At 38.9% G+C, this 16068-nt stretch overlaps 1 protein-coding gene across 2 annotated transcripts in view; it reads right to left on the minus strand.

Annotated features, from left to right (window-relative positions):
- Positions 1-16068, minus strand: part of Slip1 (SLo interacting protein 1) — a 99763-nt gene that overhangs the window by 8257 nt on the left and 75438 nt on the right. For both annotated transcript variants that reach the window (XM_067083085.1, XM_067083086.1), the window contains 5 exons: positions 11989-12153; positions 4104-4349; positions 2914-3012; positions 2541-2641; positions 570-1500 (listed from right to left, as the gene is read on the minus strand). In XM_067083085.1, the coding sequence (XP_066939186.1) occupies positions 570-1500; positions 2541-2641; positions 2914-3012; positions 4104-4349; positions 11989-12153 (1542 nt within the window). The remainder of the gene's footprint in view (positions 1-569; positions 1501-2540; positions 2642-2913; positions 3013-4103; positions 4350-11988; positions 12154-16068) is intronic.

Here is a 16068-nt window from a genome sequence, read left to right on the forward strand (position 1 = left end):
TTCAGTACAATACAGATTAATACAGAACAACACTTACTAAAGGGAAACCCTTCTGAAATACTTTGTTGCTTTAAGCTGGGAACTATTATCTTTGTCTCCAATAAAAAGAATCAGAATTTTAAATTTAAGATAATAAATTTCAGGACATCATTTTTGTTATAAACACAATCATTCATTACATAACCATTAAGCCTTTACAAGCTCTAACAAATCCATACTGTATATAAAATCTCTAAGCTTTACATTTTTTAACAATTATAGTTCTGTTGGAGAATACTCAGTAGGAGTATCAATATTGTATTTTATAAGTAAAACCCATTTTCACTTTTGTGTAGAATATTCTATACTTTAATTTAAATGAAACTAGGGTCATTTCATCATCAATGGTGAAGGGGACTTTCGTTGGTAAGATGCTTTAAAATAAATAAGCAATAACACCTGGTGTGCTGAAAGTTTACTAGACAATTTTACATCAAGTATTCACGGACAAAACCCCTGCCTGAATTCAGATGAGTATATCCATACCAGTAGCAAAAATACAAAATGTAATAAATAGCAAATATACTTACTTGGAGTGATTGATCATGAGTTGGAGGACAAAGTGTAAGGGTGGACTGCCTAAGTTTTGGATCCTGTACCAAACTAAGTTCTAATGCCGGTCTATGATTGCTTCCCGTTGAGTCCCCTGTGTTATAGGCAGAGGACGAGTCCCTTTCCTCCTGGGGCACATCAGGACGTTTCACAGAATTACTAACAGGAGGTGAGGACTTATTTGATGATGGAGAACATGGCTGAGGATTTTCCTTCACCCACTTCTCCACTGATTGCTGCTTCTCTTCTAAGTGGTGCTCTCTGATACTACCGGTACTGCTACTACTTGTCCCACTACCTCGGGTATTACGACTACTACTTAAGTGCTGGAGTTGAGGCTGATGCGCAGGCATCTTTTGGTGGTGACGTTTCGAGGGCGAGACCGTCGACGGGGAAGGTTGCTGCTGACTACGACGTGAAGTCCGACCGGGCTCATATGGCACGCAGTAGATAGGCTCATCGGATTCCACGACGTCTGGAATGGACTCGTATATGTGGTCAGATTCAGACCCCACAGGCAGTGGCGTTTTGGCGGGCGGTCTGCAGAAAGAACCCTTTTCGACCCCTCTCTGCTGCTGTTTTTGGTACGTCTGCTTCTGGTGTGTTTCCTGAACTCTTTGGTCGTTCTTGTGGTTAGCCTCCAGCTGCTCGCACTGGTGGGCGAGATCAGCCATTTGAGCGTCAAGAGCGTGCATCTCTCTGTCTATCGTTGAACAGCAAATGCTGCTGCTCTTCCCTTGAGATCCCTTGGAGGAAGTTGATGATGCCGATGAGCACTTCTTTGTTGGTTTCCTTTCGCAGGATGAGGACGAGGATGGTGATGAAGATCTTGTGGTGTTCTCCTGTGCCTCTTCTAGAATGGGTTTCTTGATGATACTACTGCTACTCTGCATGGATAATGCGGGAGATCTGTGGGAATAGGAAAAACATCTTTACTGAACAAGTCTCACCACAGGTCCCGTTGCTAGGTAACCAATTGGTCCTTAGCCACTTAGAATAAGTCTAACCCTTCGGGCCAGCCCTAGGAGAGCTGTTAATCAGCTCAGTGGTCTGGTTAAACTAAGGTATACTTAACTTTTTTTTAACTTCTACACCTATAAGCTAATGGTGAATAAATATCATCAACTGCATTGTTATCAAAATTATTCTATAAGTCTCCATTCATTGTTACTAAATCTGCCATCTAATGACCAACTACACAGTAAGTTTTAGCACCAATTCATAATCCCAATTACCTTCGCTCTTTTAAGAACGATGACATTCAATTCAATTTCTGGCTAAATACCACTTTTCCCCCCTTTCTATGCCTCTGATTGTTGTCTTGCAATTATACATAAATTACATCTTTAAATACATGTTTTTTCATGGAATTTATTGAACTCACAGTAGGATGACTGTCTTAATCACACTGCTCAGTGGTCCTTCGTATGATATGAAAATATGTTATTTTTGTAGAAATAATCTCCTGATAATAACCTGTAGCTATGAATAAATGAATATTAAGAGCAGGAATAACTGTCCCAAAACAGACACCTCTGTCTGCTACTACCGTTAATTCCAATGTACTATAGGGCTTCATTGTGACTCAATGCAATTCACAACAGACCCATAAGGTCTGTGAATAGATCTGGAATTATTATTATTATTTTTTTTGCAAGGTGTCAGGCCTCCTTGTGCTGTCAGGCGAATATATTTCATTTATCTATTCCAAAATAATACAATACTGTGGTAAATAATGTATTTACATCACTAACCACCTCTTCCCAGCACTATATACCTAATCAATCCTCAACCAAAAATATAGAGGCAAACACATCCCACCACAAGCAATGACCCCCAAAACATAGTGAGTTTCTTTGTGTACAAGACTCTTGAACTAAATACAAACCAGAATGAATTACTGATAATTTCTTGTTCAAACACACAGCAAGAGGGGTGACACTACTCACCTACTGGTATGGAACTCAGAATTGGCATCAAGAAGCTCCACGTCTTCGTCTTCCTCTACGACGTCTTCTAAAACTTCGCCTTCCACAAGGTCATCCTCGTCCTGAAATATCACCTTGAGCCATTATGAGACGAAAAGAAGTAGTGATGATCGCTCTTAACCTAAAGCTATTCACTAAATACTTGTATAAAAAATATATAGTAGGTCTTGTGGGTTACATGGTATGATCTTCAAAAAAAAAAAAAAAAAAAAAAAAAAAAAATGCTCAAACGCCTTTACATTTAAATGCTAGTAAGAGTGTGTGTGTGTACAAAAGAGAGATTTTTCACTTATTCCTCTTAGCAAATTCTGAAATTCCATGGGAGAAAACTTACATAATACTGTGTCCGGGACACCAGAAGACTAACTTTTGTACCACAGCCAGCAAAAAGTTCTTCGGTTTGAGCTTTCGTCGTCAGTTCTACGCCATTGATCTGCAAAAATTTAAGATGCGTTATTAACTTGTAGATAAACTCAACCTAGACAAACATTATGCCATCACATCTAGGTGTTATGTGACTGGAAAACATAAATTGATAAAGTAACATCACAGGCCATTTGTAGTTTTCTGCTAACAATAAGGAGTGTACTCAACTTGCACCCATGTGTAAGTTTTGATGAAAAGAATTGAAGCTGACCAATCAGTTTTCATGCAATTTCCATAATTCTCCGTTTAAAGCCAAAAATAAAGTTATTTTCCATATAGGATAAATTTCATCTATACTTCCTGTATAAATCTTTTGTGAGGTTCTGCCATCTCAGATCTGTGGTATCTTTAATACAGGTGGCAGAGGCTTACAAGAGAATTATACTGGAAGCAGTCATTGAATATAACATACACGCTAACATTACTCAGTAATACACTAATACTTTTGCTAATAAACAATGACACAAGTTAATCACACCCATTAACGACAAAAAGATTTTCTATTATTCTTGTGTATTGAGACAGAGACTCGTGGGGACTTTCAAGTACTTTACCATCAAGATGCTTCCAACTGAACTCATTTATATTTTAAAGTACTTATTTATTGATAGTTCTCCTGTACACAAAAAGTGATAGATTGGAAGGGATTTAATATTCTGAAATCCTAAGAGAGTGTGCAAGAAGTGTGTGTGTGTGTGTGTGTGTGTGTGTGTAAGGATATTAGACACTTGAAATGGAGAGAAAAAAAAAAATACCACAATATTTTGATTGTTTAAAATAAGTTCATTCTCTAAGGGGAAATTTACATCAATTTGTGAACAAGGAAAACATCTGCAGGTGAACTGCAAAAAGTAAGTTTAATTACTGACAAATAAAAAAAAATTATCGTTGCTAAGATATGGCGACTATTTGCTCGGGACCCCAAAATTCTTTTAGGTAAAACGACTTACTGGTTAAAATAAACATACGGTACATAAAAACACCATACACATACACTAAACGCTACACAACAAACCAAAAACAAAAGCCAAACCTCCCAAAACCATCACAAAACACCCCTCAAATTGTGGCCAAAACCGCCCAAGCGCGTCCTCTCACCTGAAGAATCTGGTCCCCTATCCTGAGTCTTCCGTCCCTACTGGCGACGGTCCCTTGTTCGATCTGCGAGACGAGCACCTCGGTCACCACGCCCTTGTAGTCCTCCCCACAGACGCCCTCGTCCTCGGCCACGTCGAGGCCCTCGTCCTGGTCCGCCATGTGGGTCGGCGGCGGGGCCGGGGCGGTGCTGTAGTACAGCGTTAGGCCGAGCTTCTCCTCGGGGGACGTCCGCTCCAACACTATTTCCTGCAAGACAACATTAACATTAAATGGATAATTAACGCGACAAGGAATTTATTAAGTGCAGAGAACTTACTGGACTCCCTTGAGTACCACGGGCTTTCTCATGTTTTCCAAGGTCCTCCTTAATTGGGACTTGGTCTTTTCTATGGTCGTCTGAGGAAAAAAAAAAAGGCTGTAATGTGCGGGGCAGATACTTTTGGTTCAAGGGCAATTATTTACCTTTCGTATATATCAATCTGTTTAATTGTTCTTCATTTTATAAATAAAATAATCGAAGAAGGGGAAACGGGTGGAACGGTCACTAGACCGGCATTCCGAACCGTTGTCACAAAGATATGGAGGTCAAGTATACTTGCAATAAATTCACAATTATCTGTAACAGAAATAATTACAATCCAGGGTATTATCACTGGTATGTATGTATGTATGTATGCATGTATGTATGTATGTATATAGGCCTATATCAACCACATTTCTTTACTTTTTGAGAAGGTGGGCCCAACAGCCGCTAGCTTTCCCTTTTTTCATCAACTCAGAAAATGGAGTTAGGCAGAATGAGAGAACAGCAAGGCGGGGCACGAAGCCTCACACCATCCTAATGAGAGAGAGAGAGAGAGAGAGAGAAATAAAAGAAGTGTCCTACAGGAGGCCTCTCTACTACTCCAGCCTGAACCTCACGGACTCCACAATGCCCTGCCCGACGAAGCAGCTTCTCCTGTGCCGTAGCATCTGCGAATGAATGCGCCATTGTTATGCAACAGGTGACGAACAATGGGGAGAAGTCACATTTATTTGCAACGAGACGGCCCGGGTGAAGGAAAGCTAGAGAGAAAGAAAGAAGAAAGGAAGAAAGAAAGGATAGAATGAGAGAGAGAAAGAAAGCAAATGCAGGACACGTCCATCAACAGCGTGGAATCCTGGTACGCTCCGCTCCGGTGTTTTGTTTTTTCAGGCTGCGTAAAATGATTCTTGACGATCCGGGATTATGCTGCCTTCTCTCTCTCTGTCATAAATTATAACTATTTTCCGTTATACACAAATTGAATTTAATTAAAGACTAGGTATAAACATTCTTAGAAAGATAAATCGTGAAGATTTCCTTCAAAAATCTTTCTCACCATTAAATTACATCTATTTTCTCTTATACACAAAATGAGTCGAATTGAGGACTAAAGCATAAGCATTCTTAGAATCGTTACGATTTCCTTTATAAATGAAAAATAAAACCTTACGCTTGCCATTATACGTAACCACACAAACCATTTATAAAAAAATCAAATTTTAAAACAGTAATATTCAATGTTGCTCAATGCACCGTGAAATGGAATTAATTACAGCCCATAATGAGGTCTACAATGGAAAATATGTCGCAACGAGTAAAATCCATCCTAATCCACCTTACCGCTCCCTCCCCCTTTTTTTTATTCCTCCTCCTCCTCCCCACCCTTCAGTCACCCGGCAGGGAACCCAAGTACATTCTGGTCGCTGTCAGAGTTTATTAAAGCACTCAACCGCGTGCAATTTAGCGAGATCTGTGTTATTGCAGTGCGATGTGACAGCAATGGAAGAGGGTCTATCTAGCGTCCTAACACGCTCGCCTCCGTGGGACTGCTGACTGCGCATGCGCAGGGCAGCAGCTTATTTACATTGCCACTTTCCATCCACGGGTGTTTTGTTTAAGGTGATTCCTTGCTTGTATCTCTCTCTCTCTCTCTCTCTCTCTCTCTCTCTCTCTCTCTCTCTCTCAATATTACTTTACCGTATTGGTGGCTTACTATTCTTTTTTTCCTAATGCCCCTTTAAAGAGAAATTACCATGTGAGTGGCTACAATACAATATAAAGTACGAGTGACTTCTCAGTACCATTTTAACCTTCTGCAAAATCAGTGATTTACCTCAAAACTGAACGGTTCCAGACTGGAGTTGAATAATCACAGTACCGTTCACATACTGCACTGCTTACTTTATTTCACTGCTACCTCCCACAGTATCTGTAAAATTGGGTGAGTCACCCCATGACTCGCTCCTGACAGAAGTAGGACTGCGCTGCTGAAATGATCTGATTCATTCTATACACGCCCTCAGTCACTTCTTCCATTACTGACCTGATCTGACCCCTTTATCTGCCAATCTCTTGATAAATGAAAGACTTTTCAAAAGGCAAGATTGAAATCACTTTCATTCACCTTCTGAATTATTTAATTGGTGTGACAATCGCTTACGACGGCAGCAAATAAATCCGTTATTCTACGTACATGTAATTGAAATTAGTCCATTTACGGAAGCAGAAACTGAAGTTTCCGATTTCCAATCCATAAAGCAATCATTTAATGTTTAGTTATTAAATCACAGTCACAGTCGTGCATTCTCTCTGGTTCACTGCTTTAAAATATATAGAAAATATCAAGAGAGGTTTTAAATGACTGTAGAAACATGTCGAATAACAGCAGGCCAGAAATACCGTCAGTTTCGTTATCTTATCTACACATCTTTCGCCAACCAATACAACAACTTCCGGCTGCTCCTTCCCTTCAAACATTACGGAAACCACGAAAGCAGTAAAAGTGAGAGAAGCGCATCGGAGAAGATTATGCAAAATAAATGAGATGGAGCCCAAACAATAACTGGTGCGCCCCATCAAAAACCGAGTCACAATCGAACATTACCCGCGAATTTTTCGCGCGCTTTTCCCACCTCGCGTCTCTTTTTCCCGCCAGAATTTCCCAACGCCGCGAGAATCACCGCAAAGTGTTCCCGGCCGGAAGAGAAACCACTTCTATGGCAATCTTTCCCCGTTGAGGCTTCGTCTCCCGAGCTATGAAGAAAACCTCCGTCGTTTGTTTGCACCCAGGTTCTACCTTGAGAAATGGGGAGGCAGACAATACAACAATGGGGGCATTTTGGAAGGCATTTTGCAACGGACTTATGATTTCGCTGCACAAGGTAGAAAGCTTTACGTCAGTGTAACTTGGATGTGGCGGGGAAAAGGGCAGCTTTTCAAATACGGTGATGTCTGTGAAAGTTATTCACTTTCATTGTCGTTTTCGAAATGGAATAAAATCAAATTTCCCTCTGACATTTCCAAGATACACGATATTCTGGTTGATAAGTGATCTCAAAGGAAATTAAATCTTTAAACCATGTTGTACAAAATACAAAACAGCTAAAAATATAGACAAGTCGTCTCCAGCAGTGCTGATATGCAGTTGGACGTTAAACAATGGCTGATACTGCATTACTGTATATGTTTTTAAATGAACTCTCATTATTTGTAAAAGGGAACTGGGTCTTTGAACATATTGAGATGGAAAGTAACAGTATTATACGTAACTAATCAGTATTATCAGGATGTACCTACATAAACGTTCACACACACAAATATATATATATATATATATATATATATATATATATATATATATATATATATATATATATATATATATATATATATATATATATATATATTATACAAACTCAGTTGTGCATCAGAAGCATTGTGATAAGTTTGTTGACACTTCATTTGCCATCGAGAGAAACTTTGATCACACTGAGAAATATATGCACGGCTGTCCCTAAAGAGTGGTGGGCGTCTCGCCCCTTACGAAGTGCTACTCAACCCCCTTCCGCATTTTAGCATTCAGCCCACTGCTTTCATCTTAAATTCAAAATAGGAACCGTCCCCTACCAGCAGCCCCACTCCAAATACAAGGCGGCGAGTGAACATCGGAGAAGGAGGGAGACAGAATTTTGAGGACTACCTTCTACAGGACCAACTTTTTTCTTTTTCTTTTTTTTAAAGATTTGATGACAACTTTCTTGACTGAATACTGATCAGTCACAAGAGTTATCTATCTCTCTCTCTTTCAATCTACGTCACCTACCCCAGCTGCTATCCACAATAGTCAACTGACAATAAATGACAGTCAGTTCAGTAGTATGGTTAAACTATTTCAATAATAATAATAAAAACCTATTTCACTACTTGGGTCAACACAGGCATACGAATTTTAAAGACACTCTCCTACGCCATACCTTTCATCGCTGGGACCGGAGAGAGAGAGAGAGAGAGAGTCTGGAGTCCCAAGAGTGTGCACACTTGTAAGGTCACGCCAAGTTAAACGCGAAATGAATTAACTGTATCAAATGGTACAGTATGCCATATGGGTGACGCATTTGCATATTAGCTACGGCGAAATCGACAGAGACAATCCGGGGGCTGGAAAGGCCATCAGTCAAGTTCGAATCAAAGGCAGGTGACGTCATCGTTGGATTCCCCAGAAATGATTCCTGTCCGAATTCAAGGGTGTTCGGTTTCAATTTCAAGTTTTGCCGTTCGAATTCGAGATTACATTTCTTGGTTACTCAGAAAATATATAACAATAAAATGCCCAGCGTTCAATATTCTTGAAACTGCTCTCACGAATCTTCTATAATAATAAAATCTTTCTTGTTTGTCCGGCCCCGGGTAGGGGGCGGGGTAGATAGGGGATCGAGAGGGTAGGGGAGACATGACACATCCACCCTCCTCCTGCGAACCTGTTTGTCCGCCCCGGGGAGGGGAGACATGCCAGGCAGAGCCGGGTTCCAGAAAATAAATGAGGTGAAACACAACGATCTACAGGTGGAACGGGGAGAAAACCCCACAGTTGCACCAAGGAGCAATAGTTAGAGAGGTTGGACAGCAAGACTGAAGAAACGAAACGGGAATGGAGGTGAAGTAATAGTCTAAAAAGTGGGTGACGAACAATATTAAATATTCAGATAATCACAAATAATTATTATAACAATAACGACAAATGAAACCGAAAATAATGTCAATATTAACAATAACAATCGTAATAACTTAAAAAAAAAAAGACCTTTAATGCCAATAATTATCCATAAACATAATAATAATAATAATAATAATAATAATAATAATAACGTCTAAGAACAAACAAAAAGCCCCATTAAGAAAACAGTCCCAAACTTGCAAGAGTTACCGGAGCACATCACGCTCCAATGCTCCATATAAGCCGTTGGAGCGTATCTGTTCAATGCTACTTTAACCAGACCAGTAGCCGTGTACAGATGCACGAAGCTGTGTCATAAATAAATATGCGTGTTGTATTTGAATGCTTGCTCTCTCTCTCTCTCTCTCTCTCTCTCTCTCTCTCTCTCTCTCTCTCTCTCTCTCTATATATATATATATATATATATATATATTACTCATTGACTAAGCTATTTATCTTTTAGAAATCTTTTAATTAATTAATTTCTTTTTCTCGTACACATGACTCTTGGTAATTTAACCTATTTTTCTAGTTTCGATAACAGCTATGCGCTGTTTGAACTGAAAGACAGTATATTTATATATATATATATTATATATATATATATATATATATATATATATATATATATATATATATATATATATATATATATAAACGTGAAATATCAGTTCAAGACACAAACTTAACTACGAGGGACAACAATTTTCTTAAAAATGCTCAAAAATAGTATTTCCACAGAATGTCACCGTGCTTCTGGACCGTATCTGAGAATCAAATTTAAATTGGGCATAATTTTAGTAATAAAATTACCCAAGTAAAATTACGGGTAAACATGACAACAGTAAGTCAGTGGCCATCGCTATCATGCCAAAAATGCTCTACTATATAGTCTAAGAATTTTTACATTAGCAGTTATGCTTAACATGGCTTCGTCACCACCAAGTTTCAAAACTAACCATAAAACGACAACACCCATTCCTTTCTAGCTTTCTGTGACGCCAGTACACGTGAATCAGTAAACCAGTCTCGGGAGAGAGAGAGAGAGAGAGAGAGAGAGAGAGAGAGAGAGAGAGAGAGAGAGAGAGACTACTTGCACCACCATCTCTAGCTGACAGGCAATAAGAGAAGGGTGATGTATTGTTCGCAGGCAATATTACTGTCACATTCACACCCACTGATGAACATTCCAAACTCGTGACATAAATCGTAAGTGGACAGAAGGCACGAGAGCAATATGCAGGCAAAATATAAATAAAATTTAATAGCACTAAACAGAGAAATGACAAGTGAAGACATATGTCAGAAGGCAAATTCAAATTATACATGCATGGGCAAGGCAGATTTAGCGCGGCCGTCTCCACCTATCGAACTTGACCACCATAAAACTTTTGGGTTAAGTACGAGCAACGAATACTCGTTTATTGGCATATCTATTCTCCGTGGCCTTTTTGTGTACCTGGTGACAAGGAAGTTACGAGTTAAGTACTTACAGGTACTCCAGAATATTTTCACGTGGTGATACACACTTCGATAGAAGTCTAAAGACACCTCTTCTAGATTTACAGACGATATTTTTATTAATCTATCTGCTTTAAATGAAATAAAGGTTATAAAATCATCCCCTTCATGAAATTACACCCCGACCACATATAAATATCAATCCTGAGCTACTTCACAAAGGTAGGAACCTCGAATGAACACAACCGAAGACTAAATGTTAGTTCCCAGCACATTCAAATTTTTGTTCAAACTCTCACATGGACGACGACTTGAACCCTTACTCTAAAAACATACCAGAAACGAAAACTGGTCGCTAGGGTGGAGCCAACACGACACGCAAGGATTTAGGAACCTCAGTTCCTTTGATAAAATATGGGGAACTTATAATATGTACTCCGCCTCAGCAAATGCATCTGCTAGAGTCAATGGAACGCTGAACCACTTGACGGAAAGTGATCACATTCTGAAATGGTAAAACAAGAACACTAGGATAGTCGGGTGAACACCCAACGTTATGCAAATGATTGTGTATCGTAATAATAGTGAAAAACACTGGCATACCCTTTTTCAGGGGGTAGAGGTTTCTGTTTCCTAATATGAACAGTTATGACTTGGACCGTCGACGGATGGTCTCTTGTTTGTCACTTTTCGTAAGTTATATTTTAGAGATCTTTCACATTTACAATTGGTCCCCTTTTCCCGCCACGAGCAAATAGATTCGCTCAACAGCAGTTAATGTTCTTTGCTGTCCAACTTCTCCAAAGTTCCAGAGGTCCTTTATTTCTCACACCACTGGACTGTGGAACAAGTCTCCCTAATGATGTCTTGGAACTAGAACCTCAAAAGTTCAAGCGAAGATACATGCATTACTAGCCTAATGCCATTCTCCTTGCATTTAAAACGTTTTTATCTTTTTATTTATTTTTTCTTTTGAATAAGTGAGATCTCTTCATTCTGTATTTTCCTTTACCTTCTCTAACTTCCTAATGAGCACCATATTCTTTGGAAGCTTGAATTTCAAGTTAGTAGCCCCTTCGGGGGACTTGTTCCATAAGAATAGGGTCCTACATTTCATTAATAAGCACCATACTCTTTGGAAGCTCGAATTTCAAGTCAGTGGCCCCTTTGGTGGGCTTGTTCCATATTAATAGAGTTCTACATTTCATTATTAAGCACCATATTCTTTGGAAGCTCGAATTTCAAGTCAATGGCCCCTCTGATGGGCTTGTTCCAAGTTCTACATTTCATTAGTGGCCATATTCTTCTGCCAGTGGGCTTGTTCCACATGAATAGGGTCCCAAATTTTATCAACAACTAATAAATTAATCTCGTTCCAATACAAAACTTCATCAAGCAACACTTACCTCTATATCTATTTCGTGTTCGAGGTACTGCGACAGGGACTGGGGGAGGTCCCCGGGGAAGACGTAGTCGCCCTCTCCGGAATCCGAGTCGCTTCCCCCGCCCATTCCGCCCATCCACTCGGAGGCGGCCACTTCCCACTTCCCTACGCCCATCAGGGAGAGATGCTGGAAGGAAGAATTAAACAACATTAGGCGCGGGGAGCACCCACGGGCGAAGAGGACCTTAAGAACTACAGAACCTGATTTATACTTGGAATTAAAGAAGGATAGTTTGGTAAAATGCATAATTACGGTTAAATATGAATTAATTACAGCTAAATATAAAATATATAAATATAAACAACAGCACGTTTGGGAATGTGTGGGATTTCATACCTCAGTGGTAATATCTGATTCGCCTGCTGATATCTCTTTCACTTTTACGGAATATATTTGCCGGTAAAGAGGCAAAATAGGCAAGAAATATCATACAGAATTTGGTGGGAACTTATCAATTCTGTTCTTGGGATTTTTATACTTTCAAATATTAAGCCACGAATAACCCATTAATATCGAGTTTATTGTAATTATGAATAACCTACTTCCCGCGAATTATACAAGATTCGAATATACTAAGGTGACAATAGAGATTTTGGGTCTCTCTCTCTCTCTCTCTCTCTCTCTCTCTCTCTCTCTCTCTCTCTCTCTCTATATATATATATATCTCTCTATCTATATATATATATATATATATATATATATATATATATATATATATATATATATATATATATATATATATATATATATATATGTATATGTATAAATATATATATATATATATATATATTATATATATGTATATATATATATGTATATGTATAAATAATATATATATATATATATATATATATATATATATATATATATATATATATATATATATATATATATATATAATTACCACAGCATACACACCACCAGCCTCACAGTATTCAACATTTCAAGCAAAGTAAATAAATATATAAATCCACTTAAAAAAAAAACGCGTCAAACGTCAGTGCATTTACTCTCAATTCCTCGGTCGTCTAATTTTTTTAATAAATCATCCGGAACATCACGACTTCCAAATCAAAGCACATACATTTTATGAATCCTTATCAGTGTTATCAGTACAAAATAACGAGTTCTACGAAAATTCAAAGACAGAAAAATCACCAGATAATAAGTAGAGATAAAGTGATTGGATGTCACTTAAGGCGTGAATGACTAAGATGAATGGCTGTTTGATAGATTGATTAGGGATTATCTGGCGTCGCGACAGGTAATGTGGGTTTTACCGCCTGGGGTACAAGCGTGGGTACAAGGCGCTGGTTTATCCACGTGAACCTCTGAATTCAAAACATCTGAATTCACAAGGTAAAGAGATTGTTTATCCACGTGAACCTCTGAATTCACACCTGCCTCTGAATTCACAAGGTAAAGAGATTGTTTATCCACGTGAACCTCTGAATTCACAATAGTGAGAGAGAGAGAGAGAGAGAGAGAGAGAGAGAGAGAGAGAGAGAGAGAGAGAGAGAGAGAGAGAGAGAGAGAGCCTGCCTCTGAATTCACTAGGAGATTGTTTATCCACGTGAGACCTCTGAATTCAAGGTAGAGAGAGAGAGAGAGAGAGAGAGAGAGAGAGAGAGAGAGAGAGAGAGAGAGAGAGAGAGAGAAGCATCTGAATTCACAAGGTAAAGAGATTGTTTATCCACGTGAACCTCTGAATTCACAAGGTATAGTGAGAGAGAGAGAGAGAGAGAGAGAGAGAGAGAGAGAGAGAGAGAGAGAGAGAGAGAGAGCCTGCCTCTGAGGTAAAGAGATTGAGAACCTCTGAATTCACAAGGTATAGTGAGAGAGAGAGAGAGAGAGAGAGAGAGAGAGAGAGAGAGAGAGAGAGAGAGAGAGAGAGAGAGAGAGAGAGAGAGCCTGCCTCTGAATTCACAAGGTAAAGAGATTGTTTATCCACGTGAACCTCTGAATTCACAAGGTATAGTGAGAGAGAGAGAGAGAGAGCCTGCCTCTGAATTCACAAGGTAAAGAGATTGTTTATCCACGTGAACCTCTGAATTCACAAGGTAGAGAGAGAGAGAGAGAGAGAGAGAGAGAGAGAGAGAGAGAGAGAGAGAGAGAGAGAGAGAGAGAGAGAGAGCCTGCCTCTGAATTCACTAAAAAGATTGTTTATCCACGTGAACCTCTGAATTCAAGGTATAGTGAGAGAGAGAGAGAGAGAGAGAGAGAGAGAGAGAGAGAGAGAGAGAGAGAGAGAGAAAAGCCTGCCTCTGAATTCAAGGTAAAGAGATTGTTTATCCACGTGAACCTCTGAATTCAAGGTATAGTGAGAGAGAGAGAGAGAGAGAGAGAGAGAGAGAGAGAGAGAGAGAGAGAGAGCCTGCCTCTGAATTCACAAGGTAAAGAGATTGTTTATCCACGTGAACCTCTGAATTCACAGAGAGAGAGAGAGAGAGAGAGAGAGAGAGAGAGAGAGAGAGAGAGAGAGAGAGAGAGAGAGAGAGAGAGAGCCTGCCTCTGAATTCACAAGGTAAAGAGATTGTTTATCCACGTGAACCTCTGAATTAGTGAGAAGAGTATAGAGAGAGAGAGAGAGAGAGAGAGAGAGAGAGAGAGAGAGAGCCTGCCTCTGACTTCACAAGGTAAAGAGATTGTTTATCCCGTGAACCTCTGAATTCACAAGGTATAGTGAGAGAGAAAGAGAGAGAAGAGAGAGAGAGAGAGAGAGAGAGAGAGAGAGAGAGACCTCTGAATTCACTAGGTAAATGGAGAGAGAGAGAGAGAGAGAGACGAAAAGAGTTGAGAGAAGATGATAGAGAGAAGGAGTGGTTGGACAGCCAGAGCAAAGAGAACCGGACACTAAATCTAAACGTAGAACTGTGAGAAAACTCCACAGTTGCAATAAGTAACAGTTAGAGATGTTGGATAGCAAGACTGAGGAAAGAGAGCAGAAATTAAGGTTAAAGTAAAAATCTAGCACTGCATACAGTGCACCACGTGAATTGCTCTAACGGCAATAGCCCCCAATGGGGAGTAAGGGCGCAGTGACAGTTATATACAAAACAATATCTAAACAGTTTCATTCCCTTGTACTGAAATCGTTTCAGCTGTCAACCACCTCACTAATCTGTCATCTACTGCAAGAGATATGCTCAAGAAATAAGAAAACGTGACGTCACCAAGTAATGAAATCAGCACGGGGGGGGGGTGTTTACTCAAACACGATGGTTCATAGCCAAAAAACAAAGAGAAAGAAAAAAAAAACACACAAAAGAATCAGCCCCGTCCAAATAAAACTCACGTAGTTAAGAACAGTATATTCTCGACTACCCAAATATTATTCTCCTCTCTCTTAATTGTTCACTTCATACACTTAACAAAACAGCTTCTCTGGATATACATAAATTATGGTCAACTTACAACTGGTTATCAAAAAAAAAAAAAATTCCATCAAGACAAGTCTTTGTAATATGAATTTCAGTCTTAAACTTGGTTAAATTTACCTTGCATTTAACTTCAGTCTTAAACTTGGTTAAATTTACCTTGCATTTAACTTCAGTCTTTTAATTTACCTTGCATTTAACTTCAAAGTGAAAGTTTACTATATAATCATTGTAATTAATGCTTCTGTACTGTTATTAATATAATAATAATAATAATAATAATAATAATAATAATAATAATAATAATAATAATAATAATAATAATAAATGTACATCTGAAGTTTCATTAAATTTTTATAGTTGAGAGAAAGTTAAAAGACATCTGGAGAGAAAGAAAGAGATTCTAAAATAAATTTGAATAATAATGCCCTATTCAAGTATAAAAAAAAAAGAGAGAGAGAGAGAGAGAGAGAGAGAGAGAGAGAGAGAGAGAGAGAGAGAGAGAGAGAGAGAGAGAGAGAGATTCCAAAATAAATTTGAACAATAGTGTCACTCGCTATCCAAGTCAAGAAAAAAATATGAAAAAATCGAAACCACAAAAGGCATTGGAATCCAAAGAGCGAGGAGAGGAGGAAGGTAAGATGGGAGGGGGAGGGGAGTATAT

Source organism: Macrobrachium rosenbergii, chromosome 40 (assembly GCF_040412425.1).
Source record: "Macrobrachium rosenbergii isolate ZJJX-2024 chromosome 40, ASM4041242v1, whole genome shotgun sequence".
Classification (NCBI taxonomy): Eukaryota; Metazoa; Arthropoda; class Malacostraca; order Decapoda; family Palaemonidae; genus Macrobrachium; species Macrobrachium rosenbergii.